This window comes from Anomaloglossus baeobatrachus, chromosome 8, assembly GCF_048569485.1.
Source record: "Anomaloglossus baeobatrachus isolate aAnoBae1 chromosome 8, aAnoBae1.hap1, whole genome shotgun sequence".
Taxonomy (NCBI): domain Eukaryota; kingdom Metazoa; phylum Chordata; class Amphibia; order Anura; family Aromobatidae; genus Anomaloglossus; species Anomaloglossus baeobatrachus.
In genome coordinates this window covers 70,057,270-70,074,281 of record NC_134360.1, presented here as the reverse complement: position 1 = coordinate 70,074,281, position 17,012 = coordinate 70,057,270, and the positions used below count along the sequence as shown (strand labels likewise).

Here is a 17,012-nt window from a genome sequence, read left to right as displayed (position 1 = left end):
GCGCTTATAAATCTAGTCCCCGGCTTTTGCGGCCTAGCTCCGCTTCGTTCCTGCCCCCTCCCTGTCAATCAGGGAAGGGGACAGGCGTTGTGCAATCGTCAGCGCCGAGGGCTGGAGCCTTATTTACATGCTCCAGCCCTCTCACTGGGCACAGTGGGACGCAGGTTTCCCGCTTTTTGTCTGAGCACACCCAGGGCCCGCCCCTCCTCCACAGAGACGCCGGCAGCCATTCCTGCATGCAGTCTGGCTGGGGAACGGACACAGGCTCTGGGAGACCCAGACAAGGGATTTCTGGCGACCACAAACCCGCGTTAAGCGGGCGGTAAGCAGCACATTCGTGCTGGCCCCACTAGTGCCACAGTGTTATTTGGTGTACTTTTTCCTGTACCAGATATATCTATATATATTGCACTGTAAGGTCGCTTCTTGGCTGTATACCCCTATTGCTCTGAGGAGACGACAACATGTCATCTGCAAAACACAAGGGTGCCAAGACACAGGCTGTGAACGCTGCTTGTGCCGCTTGTGGGGCTAATCTACCGGAAGGTTACAATGACCCCCATTGTGTGCAATGTTCGGTCCCTGTACCACTTCGTCAGCCGGAGCCTATGGTGGTAGTGGCCCAGGCAGAGTCGCCGGTGAACCCTGTCCCGGTGACGGGGACAGAGTTTGCTGTTTTTGCTGACAGGATGTCTGTCACTATGACAAAAATCCTAGAGACCTTGCAGGCCAGGCCAGTTACTCAGTCCATGGACACTGCTGCTTCAATGTTCCCCGGTCCCCCTCAGTTGGAGTTAATCAGTGCTTCAAGGGGGTCCCAGGCATCTCAGCCTGACGGCTCTGATTCAGATGACAGTCCCAGGCAGCCTAAGCGTGCTCGCTGGGAGAGACCCCCCACGTCATCACGCGGATCAGGGTCTCAGCGAGAAGAGTCTCTACATGATGAGACAGAGGAGGGTGATCAGGAGTCTAATCCTGAAACCGCTCTCAATCTGGATACTCCTGATGGTGACGCCATGGTAAATGACCTTATAGCGGCCATCAATAGACTGTTGGATATTTCTCCCCCAGCCCCTTCTGCAGAGGAGGCAGCTGCACAGCAGGAGAAGTTCCATTTCAGGTATCCCAAGCCTAAACTGAGTACTTTTCTGGACCACGCTGACTTCAGAGAATCAGTCCAGAAACACCATGCCTACCCAGATAAGCGTTTCTCCAAACGTCTTAAGGATACACGTTATCCCTTTCCCCCTGACGTGGTCAAACGCTGGACCCAGTGTCCAAAGGTGGATCCCCCAATCTCCAGGCTTGCAGCTAGATCCATAGTTGCAGTGGAAGATGGGGCTTCACTTAAAGATGCCAATGACAGACAGATGGACCTTTGGTTAAAGTCTGTCTATGAAGCTATTGGCGCGTCGTTTGCTCCAGCATTCGCGGCCGTGTGGGCACTCCAAGCTATTTCAGCTGGCCTGGCACAGGTGGACTCTATCATATGTCCAGCAGTGCCGCGAGTAGCGTCCCTAACCTCGCAAATGTCTGCGTTTGCGACTTACGCTATCAACGCTGTCCTGGACTCTACAAGCCGTACCTCAATTGCGTCTGCCAACTCTGTTGTCTTGCGCAGAGTCTTGTGGTTAAAGGAATGGAAAGCGGATTCTGCTTCCAAAAAATGTTTAACCAGCTTGCCGCTATCTGTAGATAGACTGTTTGGTGAGCAATTGGCTGAAATCATTAAGCAATCCAAGGGTAAGGACTCCTCCTTACCCCAGCCCAGATCAAGCAAACCTCAACAGAGGAAGTGGCAGTCGAGGTTTCGGTCCTTTCGAGGCTCCAGCAAGACCCATTTCTCCTCGTCCAAAGGGACTCAGAAGGAGCAAAGGAGCTCAGATTCCTGGCGGGCTCAGTCACGCCCCAAGAAAGCAACCGGAGGAACCGCTTCCAAGGCGGCTGCCTCATGACTTTCGGCCTCAGCCCTCCGCATCCTCGGTCGGTGGCAGGCTCTCCCGCTTTTGCGACATTTGGCTGCCACAGGTCAAAGACCGGTGGGTAGCAGACATTTTGTCTCACGGGTACAGGATAGAATTCAGTTCTCGTCCTCCGCCTCGGTTCTTCAGAACCTCCCCACATCCCGACCGAGCAGATGCCCTTCTGCAGGCGGTGGGCTCACTAAAAGCAGAAGGAGTGGTGATCCCTGTTCCTCTGCAGGGCAAGGTTTTTACTCCAATCTCTTCGTGGTTCCAAAAAAGGACGGCTTGTTCCGTCCTGTTCTGGACCTAAAGCTGCTCAACAAGCATGTGAACGCCAGGCGGTTCCGGATGGAATCCCTCCGCACTGTCATTGCCTCAATGTCTCAAGGAGATTTCCTTGCATCAATAGACATCAAAGATGCTTATCTCCACGTGCCGATTGCTACAGAGCACCAACGTTTCCTACGTTTCGTGATAGGAGACGACCATCTCCAGTTCGTAGCTCTGCCATTTGGTCTGGCGACAGCCCCACGGGTTTCCAACAAGGTCATGGCGGCAGTGGTAGCAGTCTTGCATTCTCAGGGTCATTCGGTGATCCCTTACTTAGACGATCTACTTGTCAAAGCACCCTCTCAAGAGGCATGCCAACACAGCCTGAATGTTGCGCTGGAGACTCTCCAGACTTTCGGGTGGATCATCAACTTTTCAAAGTCAAACCTGGCACCGACTCAATCACTAACGTATCTTGGCATGGAGTTTCATACTCTCTCAGCGATAGTGAAGCTTCCGCTGGACAAGCAGCGGTCTCTACGGACAGGGGTGCAGTCTCTCCTTCAGGGTCAGTCGCACCCCTTAAGGCGCCTCATGCACTTCCTAGGGAAGATGGTGGCAGCAATGGAGGCAGTCCCGTTCGCGCAGTTTCATCTGCGTCCACTTCAATGGGACATTCTCCGCCAGTGGGACGGGAAGACAACTTCCCTAGACAGGAAAGTCTCCCTTTCTCAGACGGCCAAGGATTCTCTGCTATGGTGGCTCCTTCCCACCTCATTAACGCAGGGAAGATCATTCCTGCCCCCATCCTGGGCAGTGGTCACGACAGACGCGAGTCTGTCAGGGTGGGGAGCAGTTTTTCTCCACCACAGGGCTCAAGGGACGTGGACTCAGCAGGAGTCCACCCTTCAGATCAATGTTCTGGAAATCAGGGCAGTGTATCTTGCCCTATTAGCCTTCCAGCAGTGGCTGGAAGGAAAGCAGATCCGAATTCAGTCGGACAACTCCACAGCGGTGGCATACATCAACCACCAAGGAGGGACACGCAGTCGGCAAGCCTTCCAGGAAGTCAGGCGAATTCTCATGTGGGTAGAGGAAAGGGCTTCCACCATATCCGCAGTTCACATCCCGGGCGTAGAAAACTGGGAAGCAGACTTCCTCAGTCGCCAGGGCATGGACGCAGGGGAATGGTCCCTTCACCCGGACGTGTTTCAGGAAATCTGCCGCCGCTGGGGGGTGCCGGACGTCGACCTAATGGCGTCTCGGCACAACAACAAGGTCCCGACCTTCATAGCGCGGTCTCGCGATCAAAGAGCTCTGGCGGCAGACGCCTTAGTGCAAGATTGGTCGCAGTTCCGGCTCCCTTATGTGTTTCCACCTCTGGCACTCTTGCCCAGAGTGTTACGCAAGATCAGATCCGATTGCGGCCGCGTCATACTAGTCGCCCCAGACTGGCCGATGAGGTCGTGGTACCCGGATCTGTGGCATCTCACGGTCGACCAACCGTGGGCACTACCAGACCGTCCAGACTTACTGTCCCAAGGGCCGTTTTTCCATCGGAATTCTGCGGCCCTGAACCTGACTGTGTGGCCATTGAGTCCTGGATCCTAGCGTCTTCAGGATTATCCCAAGGGGTCGTTGCCACCATGAGACAGGCTAGGAAGTCCACTTCTGCTAAGATCTACCACAGAACGTGGAAGATTTTCTTATCCTGGTGCTCTGCACAAGGAGTATCTCCCTGGCCATTCGCGTTACCTGTCTTTCTTTCCTTCCTGCAATCTGGGTTGGAAAAGGGCTTGTCGCTCGGCTCCCTTAAAGGGCAAGTCTCGGCACTATCCGTGTTTTTTCAGAAGCGTCTAGCACGACTTTCTCAGGTGCGCACGTTCCTGCAGGGGGTTTGTCATATCGTACCTCCGTACAGGCGGCCGTTAGATCCGTGGGATCTAAACAAGGTCCTTGTTACTCTCCAGAAGCCGCCCTTCGAGCCTCTGAGGGATGTGTCACTTTCTCGACTCTCACAGAAAGTGGCCTTTCTGGTAGCGGTCACGTCTCTTCGGAGAGTGTCTGAACTAGCAGCGCTGTCATCCAAAGCTCCTTTCCTGGTGTTCCACCAGGACAAGGTAGTGCTGCGTCCCATTCATGAGTTTCTCCCTAAGGTGGTATCCTCTTTTCATCTTAATCAGGATATCTCCTTGCCTTCCTTTTATCCGCATGCAGTTCATCGGTATGAAAAGGATTTACATTTGTTGGATCTGGTGAGAGCACTCAGAATCTACATTTCCCGCACGGCGCCCCTGCGCCGCTCGGATGCACTCTTTGTCCTTGTCGCTGGTAAGCGCAAAGGGTCGCAGGCTTCCAAAGCCACCCTGGCTCGATGGATCAAAGAACCAATTCTTGAAGCCTACCGTTCTGCTGGGCTTTCGGTTCCATCAGGGCTGAAGGCCCATTCTACCAGAGCCGTGGGTGCGTCCTGGGCATTACGACACCAGGCTACGGCTCAACAGGTGTGCCAGGCAGCTACCTGGTCGAGTCTGCACACTTTCACCAAACATTATCAGGTGCATACCTATGCTTCGGCGGACGCCAGCCTAGGTAGAAGAGTCCTGCAGGCGGCAGTTGCCTCCCCGTAGGGGAGGGCTGTCTTTGCAGCTCTAACATGAGGTATTTCTTTACCCACCCAGGGACAGCTTTTGGACGTCCCAATCGTCTGGGTCTCCCAATGGAGCGCCGAAGAAGAAGGGAATTTTGTTACTTACCGTAAATTCCTTTTCTTCTAGCTCCTATTGGGAGACCCAGCACCCGCCCTGTTGTCCTTCGGGATTTTTGGTTGTTTTTCGGGTACACATGTTGTTCATGTTGAATGGTTTTCAGTTCTCCGATGTTACTTCGGAGTGAATTTGTTTAAACCAGTTCTTGGCTTTCCTCCTTCTTGCTTTTGCACTAAAACTGGTGAGCCAGTGATCCCACTGGGGGTGTATAGCCAGAAGGGGAGGGGCCTTACACTTTTTAGTGTAATGCTTTGTGTGGCCTCCGGAGGCAGTGCTATACACCCAATCGTCTGGGTCTCCCAATAGGAGCTAGAAGAAAAGGAATTTACGGTAAGTAACAAAATTCCCTTCTTTTTAATTATTTAATTTCACTGCACAGTATAGACACGCCCACCGGCTGCTGTGATTGGGTGCAGTGAGACACCTGTCACTCAGCGTGGGGGCGTGTCTCACTGTAACCAATCATAGGCGCCGGTGGGCGGGGAAAGCAGGGAATACGAGATAGTTTAATGGGCGGCCGGCTTTTTCAAAACAGTAAAAGCCGCCGGAGCAGTGTAAATGCCGTGCAGCGCCGGGGATCGGTGAGTATGAGAGAGGGCTGCTCAATTCACTTACTCAGGAGTTTAGCGGTCACCGGTGAGTCCTTCACAGGTGACCGCTAATCAGAGCGCGACACAGACAGAGCCGCAGCATGACAATGAAGTCGGGTGAGGTTCACCCGAGTTCATTCTGACAGTGCGGCTCTGTCTGTGTCTGCTGTCATCTGCCATTCAGCTCTGCTACATGGCTGTCTGTGGCTGCTGTCATCTGCCATTCAGCTCTGCTACATGGCTGTCTGTGGCTGCTGTCATCTGCCATTCAGCTCTGCTACATGGCTGTCTGTGGCTGCTGTCATCTGCCATTCAGCTCTGCTACATGGCTGTCTGTGGCTGCTGTCAGCGGCCATGTAGCAGAGCTGAATGGCAGATGACATAGTAAAAACGCATCCCTACACATTACACACGCTTGGCAAGTCAATAAATAAAAAAAAAAAAGGGTGCCCAATGCATACGTCACAGAACACATGATCTAAAGGATCGCACACAAAATTGATCAATTTAACATAGACTACTAACGCACGTGTGACAGCAAATGAACGACCTACGTGCAATCTCATTCAATCGCATTTGCGACCTGGGCGTGTCACATCGCATACGAGATCGCACACCTAATTGTAAGGTGTAAAGCTGGCTTTATATTTGTACGTTGTATGTCTGATTTTACTTCTTAAAACAAGCTGGAAGCCAAAAGAGAGCAAATTGGGTCTTATCCAGGTGAGAGGAAGGGAGTAAAGCGCTGAGAAAGGCTCACCTTGAAGGGCTGAGAGTCACAACCACTGAGGCTATGTGCCCACGTTGCGTTCTGTCCCTGCAGAAATTTCTGCAGCGATTTGAACAGCACATGTGGGCTTCAAATTGCTGCAGAAACCGTCCGTAATGAAAAAAAAAAAAAGCCGATTTCATGCGCTCTGGATGCGCTGCGTTCTAATACGCTACGTGGGCATGGATTAGGCACAATCTCCATAGATTGTGCTGGGGACGCAGGATGCATGCAGTTACGCTGAGGTGCAGAACGCAGCGTAACTGCGTGAAAATATGCGTAAATCACAGCTGCTGCAGCCCCACGTGGAAGGTAAATTCAGGACTGCGTGGAAAGGTAAATGCTGCTCTGCCGTAAAGAAAATTTGGTGATTTTATGAACACATTTCGGAGGTGTAACGTACTTCTTGTTTTATAAGATGCACCGAATTATAAGACACACTTCAAATTTAGAGGGGGAAAAAAAATGGGGTCTGTTTTATAATCCAATGGTATCTTTACCGAAAGGGGGGTTGTTGTGGTGGTGAGGCAGGGGCGGTTCTGCAGTAGGGTGATGCTGCGGGCGGTGTGAGGCAGGAGGATCATCCAGAAACTGTGTGCCATGAGGACTTCAAAGAAATGGCGCCCAGAGTTGGCACATGCGCAGATGGAGCTTTCGGCTCATTTACAAGCCAAGATCTTATCTGCACACGCTCCACCTCCAGGCGCTATTTTCCTTAAGTTCACTACAGGGAGGCAGCGCGTGCACAGAGGAGTTCTTGAGCCCCCATCTGCACACGCGCCGCCCCTGCTTCAGTCTGCAGTAATCCTGCAGCTCATCGCTTGCTGCCCGCAGCATCACCTGTGACCCCTCTACACCTCCCCCGGTAGGATAAATTCGGATTATTAGACGCACCCCACATTTTCCTTCCAAATTTTTGGGAGGAAAAGTGCGCCTTATAATCCAAAAAATACGGTAATCTCCTTGATCAGGTCAAAATCACATCGGATGATATCTCCAAAACGCATGGTTAATAATATCACCATCACATTTTCCTGGAGTTTCCTCTCCTGTATGGCAGCGCGGCATTAGCCCTTTTACACAGTCCTGATTTACTTCTTAGATTTTTGGACTGTACTGCACAACTTGTAAGTGTTTGATATATTGTTGGATTGATGGGGGGGGGTAAAAACTTCCGAGTGCTAACTTGCAGGTGGAAAAACAGTAAGAAGAATGAAAAAGTCACATCATCTGGGACTACTAAGGACACCTTTGGCCACTGCAGGAAGGGAATGATCAGGCAGTGGTGACACTATGGGGGCTAAAACCTTCCGACAGGTTCCCTTTTAAGACAGAATGCAAAATGACAATGATATAACAGAGATGATGAGCCACACGAAGTATCGAAGATTGAAAACAAGTGGGATGTGACTTCTGGCTTTTACCATGTGGTTGTGCACACAGCTGGGAGGCACATGCCGGGAAACCAAGAGCCACTGGTGGGAAACACTTTGTTTTTTTTTTCCTAATGTATATCATTATGACTGGGTGTGGATAAAACATAATGTCCGTTTATTCTGTGGCTCCATAAATGTGACAAATTGTAGATAAAGGCTATAGGTTAGGGAATTGTCCGCTGTAGCTTTGCAGCAGCGGTGCGATGTAGGATGTATTAAATCCGTTCAGGACAAGGAATAGGAGCATAGTCTTCTCTGAATGTGGCAGGGTCTCTTCAGGAACACAAAGGCCCCTTTCTGTGGAAAACTAGCAGTGTACATGGTGTTCTGGAATAGCTTTTCAGGCTGTAAGAATCTCTTTCACGTATTGAGGCCTCTTGAGGGGCAACTCTTGTGGTGTCCAAGACTTCTGTCCAGACATCTGTAGACTCTTATGTAGGTCCAAAAACTTGGCTTATATCCTTCAGAGTGGAAACAGAAACAGCTCTCCGATGATGTGTGTGCTTGTAGAGAATCTGTCGTGTAGCCGAGCAGATATCTACATGCACAATTTTACTATATGCAAGAATTGTTTTTTCTTTCTTAAGAAACCAAAAGCAAGGAAAGGTTAATTTACTAAAAATGTTTTAAATCTGTGTTTTGTATTGGCAGCAAAGCCATTACCAGGCTTTATTTTGTGTGCAAACCTGCTGAGATTGACCTGCAATGCAAAAATACAAGGGTCTTGTCCTTCCTGTTTCTTTATTATTACAGTATATCCTTGGTTTACGAGACCAATCCATTCTGGGAGTGTGCCTAAGTTACTCGTCTAGCAAAGCAAAATTTCCCATAGGAAATAATGGAAGCTCAGACAATTCGTTCCACAACTTGTTCAATGTCCCATCCTGGTCCCCTATTGTGCCATTACACACACGCGCACACACAAACACACACAAAAACACACACAAAAACACACACATATTATGCTCACCTTACCTTCCATTCGTCGCCGGCCTCCTGGTTCTTGTAGTCCGCCGGTACATTATGTATATCGGGTAACCAAAGCGACTGATGCCAGACCTTCCGCTCCCAGCGCGCTGACGTCAAAGGCATGAGCCACTTGCCTTTGAGTAGCGGCTGACAGCAGAAGTTCCTGCATTGTTGCGATTGTTACCCAATACACATCCTGTACCAACGGACTATAAGAATCCGGAGGTCAGCGAGGGAACGGAAAGTAAGGTGCGTGCGCGTGCGCGTGTTTGTGTTTGTTTGTGTGTGTGTGTGTGTGTGTGTGCGCGCGCGCGTGGACTGCAAGAGCGGGTCAGAGCGCGGTTAAAGTATGGAACCGGAAGTGTGTGCGGTGAGTATTTGCTCGTACGGCAAAGCTTGCTCGTAAACTGAGTTACAAATTTACAGCAAGCTTTGCTCGTATAGCGAAATACTCGCACACCAAGTTACACAAAGTTATTCGTAAACCGAGGATCCACTGTATTTATTATTGATGTTTCTACGGGCCGGTTAAACTTGGTGCAAGCCTTTGCCATTTAGGATGCAGCATGGCCCTTTTTACCCTCTTGATCAGAAGCTTTACTTCATCTGTAAATCGTATACGTTCCTTTATGGAATCATGTATAGGATGTATATGGTTTTAATTTAGGTATATTTGTAAGATGCATCAGCAAGAACCATCAGGGGTACTGCTGAACTTCAATACGGCTTTTTACACGTCCTTTCTGTGCTGCCCAAATCCTACCAATTTAACAACTTTGGGTGCTAGTAGGACCATTTTTATTTTTCTTAAAGGTTTGTCCCCTACTCGGACAACCCTTTCCCAATCAGTTTCCTCCCAGTAAAATAACACCACCTCTGTACTCGCCTTCGTTCCAGTGGTGTCGGCTCCTCCTATCCCCGGGATTGCGTAACATAATGTCATGTGATCCCTGTGGCTAATCTGCTCTGGCTGCTCTCTCCCCTCTTTTGGTTTAAATTAGACATTTGGAGGAAGTGAGAGCTGCTGCAGCTCCCACTTCCTCCGGATGTCTTCATTTGTCCGAATGATGATTGAGTAAAGTCAGCTCTGATTGGTCGCACGGATTGTGGAACGTTGTGTCACGCAATCCCCAGGAGATGCAGTGCAGATATCGCTGGAGTGGCACTGGTTTTGAGTATATAGGTATTATTTTACTATGGGGAAAGTGAGATTGAGAAGGGGTTGACTTCAGTAGTGGACAACCTGCCGTTTTTTTTGTTTTTTTTTTTTTTTTGTAATTTTTTTTTTTTTCGGATTAATTTTTTTTTCTTCTATATTCTTCTAAGCAATCAGTGATAATATGCGGTGGATTTTTATTTATTGTGATTTAGGGCTGATTTTTAGCTTTTCTCATTAACTTATTTCATAGGGAATATTTGGGGAAAAAAATTGCTAATCCTGTCTGTTTTCTTGTCATCATAAACTTAGGCTGAAAGAGGTGCTGCTAATGTCTGAAACTGTCAGGCTATGTTCACATAGTGTATCTTTTCTAGCCACAAAGAAGCAGCATTTCTGGCCCCAAAAAACACACCCGTGGCAAAAACGCATGCGTTTTTACCATTTTTTTTTTTTTTTTAAGTCAAATCTATTGACTGAAGGACTCAAAAATGCTGGAAAAATGCAGAAGCAATTGACATGCTGCATCTTCAAAAACTCAGCCAAGATGCAGACAAAAAAAGATGCCCAGTGTGGACAGCAAAATAGAAATCTCATAGACTTTGCTGAGGGAGGGAAATGCATGCTTTTTGGTGCTTCTTTTTGACCTCAAAAACGCAATAAAACATGCACTGTGTGAACATAGCCTTAAAGGAGTTGAGGACTTTTACATTGAGAACCTATCCTTAGGTTAGATCATTCATATTTGGTCGATGGGGATGCAACACCTGGAACTCCTGCCGATTAGCTGTTCCTAATGTCTGCATAGCTTGGATGCGCTCAGTTGCAGAATTGACTGTCCCATTCAACTGTATAGTGGCCACGACCGTATGCTGCACGTCCTCCCGTTATTCAAAGCAGTAGGGGGCGAATGAGTGACTTCCGTCCGTGGCCACTATAGTGCAGCCCCGCAGATCGAGGAAGGTGCCACGCCTCCACCAATAAGATATTTGACCTGTCCTAAGAATAGGCCATCAATGTAAAAGTCCTGCATAACACTTTAATAAACATGCCACGTGGCATGTGCTTCAGAATTTTGGACCGAATTCTGCCGCACCTAGTTAGTATACCTGCTCAATTGCTGTAGAAAAAAGTATATTGCAGCTATTTTTGACCCATCTATAGAATAGTGTTTAATACGTACTGGTTTATTGAATTTAATTGAATCTTTTTTTTTTTTTTTTTTCTAGATTCGTCAGGCGCAGCTGCTACTTCAAATTATGCAAATTCCACTTGGGGCTCGGGAGCCCCATCCAGCAGCGGCCCTAACGCAAACCCTCCCCACGCCTGGGACAAAGTGATTGTAGACGGGTCGGATATGGAAGAGTGGCCTTGCATAGCCGGCGTGGACGCAGAGCCCCCTTCCGACAACGCCACAGACAACAACAGTGCCTCGAACCCAGCCTCGGAGAAGGGTCCCCCACAAGGAAGCGCCACTAATCACAAAGGAAGGGGGGGCCAAGGCCAACAACAACAGCAGCAGCCTGGCAGTGAATGTATTCAGGGGGTATGGAAAGCTGACCCCAAGGCTAAGCCCGTCCCGTCTTCCAACCCTGCTACAGAGGGCGTTAATAGACTAGGAAACTGGAGGAACATGGGTGGGTCTGAAAGAACGGGACCTGCCTCTAGTTTCAGCAATTTTAACCCAAATACCAACCCGGCGGCCTGGCCAGCCCTGGTTCAGGAAAGCGGCAGGAAAGGGAACCCAGAGCCAGATGGCAGCTTCTCCAGCGCACAGCTTGGCCCCACGGGTCCATCCTCTCGGGAGCAGCAGTCAAAGATGGAAAATGCGGGTGCCGGTTTTGGAGCCTCAGGCAGAGAGCCGGCAACAACCCATCACACTGACGGACCAAAAAATGGAAACACTAACTCTACGAACTCAAATTCTTCAAATCCCCTTGACAACAAGGGATCTGCCTTTGGGGCGGGGGATGCCTGCCGAGGTTCTGACCTCTCTGCTCAAAGCACTGGAGAAAGAAAGAATGGAGGGGTGGGCACTTGGGGGACAGCAAGGGGTCAGTCTGTCACAGGAGATGCCAACATTGGACATGGCAATTCTGGAAATAATGGACGAGAGAGGGAGGATGCAAGGAAAGTGTCTTCATCTCATAGACCCAATGGGTCCAGGGGAGATTCTTGGGACAGCAAAAGTGGTGGAAATGGTTCTTGGGGTTATGGCCCACAGGCGGACCCCAGTGAAGTTAAGTGGGGTGAAGGGAACAAAATGGTGGCAGGTGGGGTGTCTCAGGGAGAATGGAAGCAGCCGTCTGGACAAGAGGACTTAAAAGTTGGAGATTGGGGGGGTTCAAGCCAAGGAAATTCTAGCACTGGAGCATGGGACAATCAGAAGGGCCATTCACTATCCGAGAACCAGGGCAATTCGTCATCTTCGGCCTGCTGGGGCCGATCTCCCAGCTCTGCGGGAAGTGAGGTGGGTGGGCAAAGCACTGGAAGCAACCCCAAGGCTGGGGGTAGTGGAGACAGCTTGAACTCCTGTAATAGGCGTTCACATAGATCTACTCTCCCAGATAGTCAGGCTGTCTTGCAGACGATGCTGAATCGAACAGACTTGGATCCTAGAGTACTTTCCAACACGGGCTGGGGTCAAACCCAGATAAAGCAAGATGCAGCATGGGATTCAGAGGAAGTTACAGCTCGACCTGACGGTAAAGCAGACCGTGGCACTGAAGGCTGGGAAAATACATCACAAGCAAAGAGCTCAGGGGGTTGGGGGGAAGCCCCCAGCCAAAGCAATCAAAATAAGTCTGGTTGGGGAGAATCCCCTGCAGCGGTTTCATCTGGTCAGGAATGGAAGGACACCAAAGCAACTAGCTGGAATGACTATAAAAATAGCCCATCTGGTTGGGGTGGTGGAGCTGGAGGTGCTGGGGCTGGGGGAAATGGGGGTGGGGTTGGTGGACGACAAGAGGAAAAGGCGGGTCCTGGATGGAACAATGATAATGGTTCAAGTAATGAGCAAGGTTGGGGCAATCGACAACTTAATTCTGGAAGTGGATGGTCTGCCGGAAAGAATGGATGGGGAGGAAGCAACAGTGAGGACATGGAGCCACCCAAAGGCCCTGTTGGCTGGGATGGTTCAGGAAACAAAGCTTCCTCTGGCTGGGGAGAAGTAGGGCAGAATGATGTTGGCTCTTGGGGTAATGGGGCAAACGCTAACCCAACTGCTCGGAGTGGTTGGGAAGAGAGTAAAAGGCCTCCCGGAGGAGGTAATTGGGGAGAAGCACCCAGGCCTCCTGTTCCCTGGAACAAGCAGCAAGAAGCTACCCCGGCTGCGCAGTCTTCTGGCTCTTGGGGCCCTCAGGCTCCAACACCTGGAAATGGGCGACAACCACCCAACCCAGGATGGAAAGGTGGTCCTAACCCTGCAGTGTCGAAGGATGAAGAGCCAAGTGGCTGGGAAGAGCCAACACCGCAATCCATTGGACGTAAAATAGACATTGATGATGGTACAGCGGCCTGGGGAGATCCTAGCAGTTACAATTACAAGAATGTTAGCTTGTGGGACAAGAATGCGCAAGGAAACCCTGGGCAAATGCCACGGGAGCAGGGCATGCCAGGGCCAGTAGCCAACAAGGCAGCGCCATCAGGTATGTGTAAATCCATCAGTTTGAAGTATTATAAATGTACCATCTGTATATTTCATGTCTATTCTAAGATGTTCTCACAAATAATTTGTCTACAGGCCTAGAGTTTGATTTTTAACCATTGGTAGTTGAGTATTTTTTGAAGCAGTGAGTATCTTTATATCCATTACAGGGAGGCTGAGAACTGCAAATTGGTGTGACACAGGTTTATTCCACAAATCCGCACCATGGAGCGTGCTTTGGTGTAATGGTACCAGAATGAATAATCATAAAACTGTCATACTTATAGCTAGATGTATACAAATGCACTGCAAATAGTTGCTGATTATTGGGGGTCCATGTCCTGAGACCCACACCGATAACCCAAAACCTCACTCTCAAGTGCAGGCTCAATAGTAAACCTTTGGGTCTATACACCACCCTCACCACAGAGTAGTATACGGACCTGTAGACTTTCTAAGCATTTAGGACACTTGTTCCTAAGCATTCGCCCCATGCATACATGCAGCCCAGAAACCAGTGCAACGCTTGTCTACTGGACGATTAGATAATTATGCTGGCTGATAATTTGTTGGCGGCACAATCTCCCTGTGTGAAGGGGATGTGCTGCCAACATCATGCACAGTGAAAGGGAGCATGTGAACAGGTATAAACTACTGCTGACTGACTCATATGTGGTCGATCAGTGGTTTTCTGGGCAGAAATTGGCCTGAATATGGCCTAGTGAAGTCTTTGTGCTTGGTCTGTCCTAGTGATTGGTTCCTTTTGACGTTAAAGGGGTTATCCAACCCTGAGTACATTTTCAGCAATCTGTGCAGTTTGCCAAATCCTAACATTGTGTAATGTACACTCCTTTAGGATTGATCTCCAATTGACAGTTCCAGCAGTCATTAGGCGTCCGCGTGTGTGTGATTTGTAGACGTGTAGACACATGCAGTCTAGTCTTTTAACACTTCACAAATTGTGAGATGTGGCTTAGACTCTAGTTGGCACGTGAGCGCAAGTCTGGAAATCGTACACTTACGGTCTTGTGACGACTGCTAGAACTGGCAATTGGAGGCAGATCCTGAATGTGTGTACATTGCGCACTGTTAGGATTGGGCAAGCTGAACAGCTTGGTGAAAATTTACTTGGCGGTTGACCACTCCTTTTAACTCGATATTGTAAGATATGGAAGGTAAAGTTCTTAAGTTTTTGTTCAGAAGAACTCGAGTGGAGAAAGTCTGATAAATGTGTTAGTGAAATGATAGTGGTTTTTTTTTATATTGGACCGTAATTTCAGTGTGTAACCGTAGGCTATGTGCGCACAGTGCATTTTTTCGCATCTTTTTTGTGCGTTTTTCGGGTGCGGTTTTGGGCTCAAAACTGCATGACTTTGCTTCCCCATCAAGACCTGAGTTTTCATTTTTGTTGTCCGCAAACAACTTTTTTAGGTGCATTTTTGGGCTGAAAAAAAAATGGTCATGTCAATTCTTTCCTGCGTTTTTCCACCCATGCAATGCATTGGAAAAACGCAGCAAAATGCACCGAAATGCGGAAAAAAATGCATGCATTTTTTTACCAGGGTATTTTTGCCGCGGGTGTGGTTTTTTTTTTTTTTTTTTTTGCATTTTTGTGCGGTCAAAAACACACAAACAGCGTAAAAAAAAAACGCTGTGTGCGCACAGCCTTATGTTGCTCCTGTCACTGTAGACTGTGGATGACTTGGGGCCCAGTGCACAGTACGGCTCCTCTTGTAGGATGACTTGTACAAAGTCTCCCCTAGATGTAGTGCTTAAAGCCACCACTCCAACAGGAGTTTGTTGTTTTGTTTTTTTTTCTCCATCCTTGGAGAGGTGCTTCTAATGCAAGGTGTCTGCACTTAGTCTTATACTTACCACCCTCCCTCTGATGTTTTCACTTTTTATCGCTGCTGATCCGGTCCCACGGTGCCATCTTATGACTGCAACTTCTAACTACCAGAATTCAGAAGTAATGGTCACAAGATCTCATTGCAAGTCTGAGAGCAAGAATGAGGCTCTCATAGACTTATATTGATTTGTGACCTCCAGTGCGTTCCATGAAACACTGGAGCATCCGGCAGAACACAAACTGCTGAAGACCAACCAGAACGGCCACGGTAAAAGGTTAAGATGGCGGCTGGTAAGTTTAAGACTGTGCAGAAACCTTAGATTAGAGGCGCCACTCCATAGATGATTTTTTTTTTTTTATTATTATTATTTTACTGCTGGAGTGGTTGTTTGACAACAGAGCACATCATGCATTTACAGGGCTTGGTGCCCCATTGCCTCTTGTTTTGGTCAAAATTGAATGGAGTGAAGCTGTTGTGCATGATCGCTGCTGCTCACTTGGTGTCTGTGGGACTGACAGACAACGAACACTGGGCTCTGCTACCTTCTCTGGTCCCATAGACACTGATTATAGCAGCAGTGGTAATGTTAGCACAGACCACTCCATTCAATTACAGAAGCAGAGACCATATTTGTGGTCAGAGGCCTTTAGGGTGAGTGCACAATCTGTTTTTGCAGTGTTTTGGATGCAGTGTTTGTCCTAAACGCTGTGTTGTACAGTACAAGCACAGTGGATGGAATTTATAGAAATCTCCTGCTCACTGTTCTTTTTTCCGCAGTGTAAAGTTACAAGCGGCACGGCTTCCTGAGCCGCAGCATGTCAATTTATACTTGCGGGGAGAACACAGCGAAAATCTGCAGTCCCCCGAACCCTGATCTTGGGCATGGACCACTTGCGTCTCTGCAGGAGGGCTGACACTGCATCTAGGACCCAGTGTATACGGGATCGTGTGCACATACCCTTATAGCGATCAGTGGAGGTCCTAGTGATCAGACTTTATCCTTTTCCCATGTAACAAGAATTTACTGAAAAGAATAAACAAATCCACAGCACAACACTGAGAAATGGGCCATGAGTTCAGTGCAGCATGCAGACCGGCCCCAGTGATGATGGAGGTAGCACAGCAGCAGTATATACATTCACCGATCATCCATGTGAGGGTGCATGATTAGTAGTATAGGTGCACACAGATAAGGATTATATAGGGCGCCAGTCACACAGATACATGTAGTGCACTATGCTGGCTGGCAGACTATTGGGCACACCAATACTATTGGATCAGGAGGACTGCAGCCTACAAGGGCAGATGCCCTATTTTACCCCAACAACATTACTGGGCCTGGCATCAAGAATACGCCGCATCTACCTCCAGCATACAGCTCTGCATCCTGCCCTGATCTCCTGTATAAACTATGTATTGGTCAGTATGGCTATATTTTATTTTTTTTAGGTCTTCCCATCTAAAAAGTATATTTTTTCACGGTCACCAATAAAAAGAATTTATATCCTCATGTTACCCCTGGTAAATTTTGTTGCTTGAACTTTGGAGGTTTTCCAGAATTGACTGTTGATGTGTGTAACCGACAGCTGTGATG

General features: G+C 48.7%; 1 protein-coding gene across 1 annotated transcript in view; it reads left to right on the top strand.

The window, feature by feature from the left end:
• Positions 1-17,012, top strand: part of TNRC6B (trinucleotide repeat containing adaptor 6B) — a 189,137-nt gene that overhangs the window by 70,168 nt on the left and 101,957 nt on the right. Inside the window, exon 5 of the mRNA XM_075321778.1 lies at positions 11,152-13,569. Within this exon, the coding sequence (XP_075177893.1) occupies positions 11,152-13,569 (2,418 nt within the window). The remainder of the gene's footprint in view (positions 1-11,151; positions 13,570-17,012) is intronic.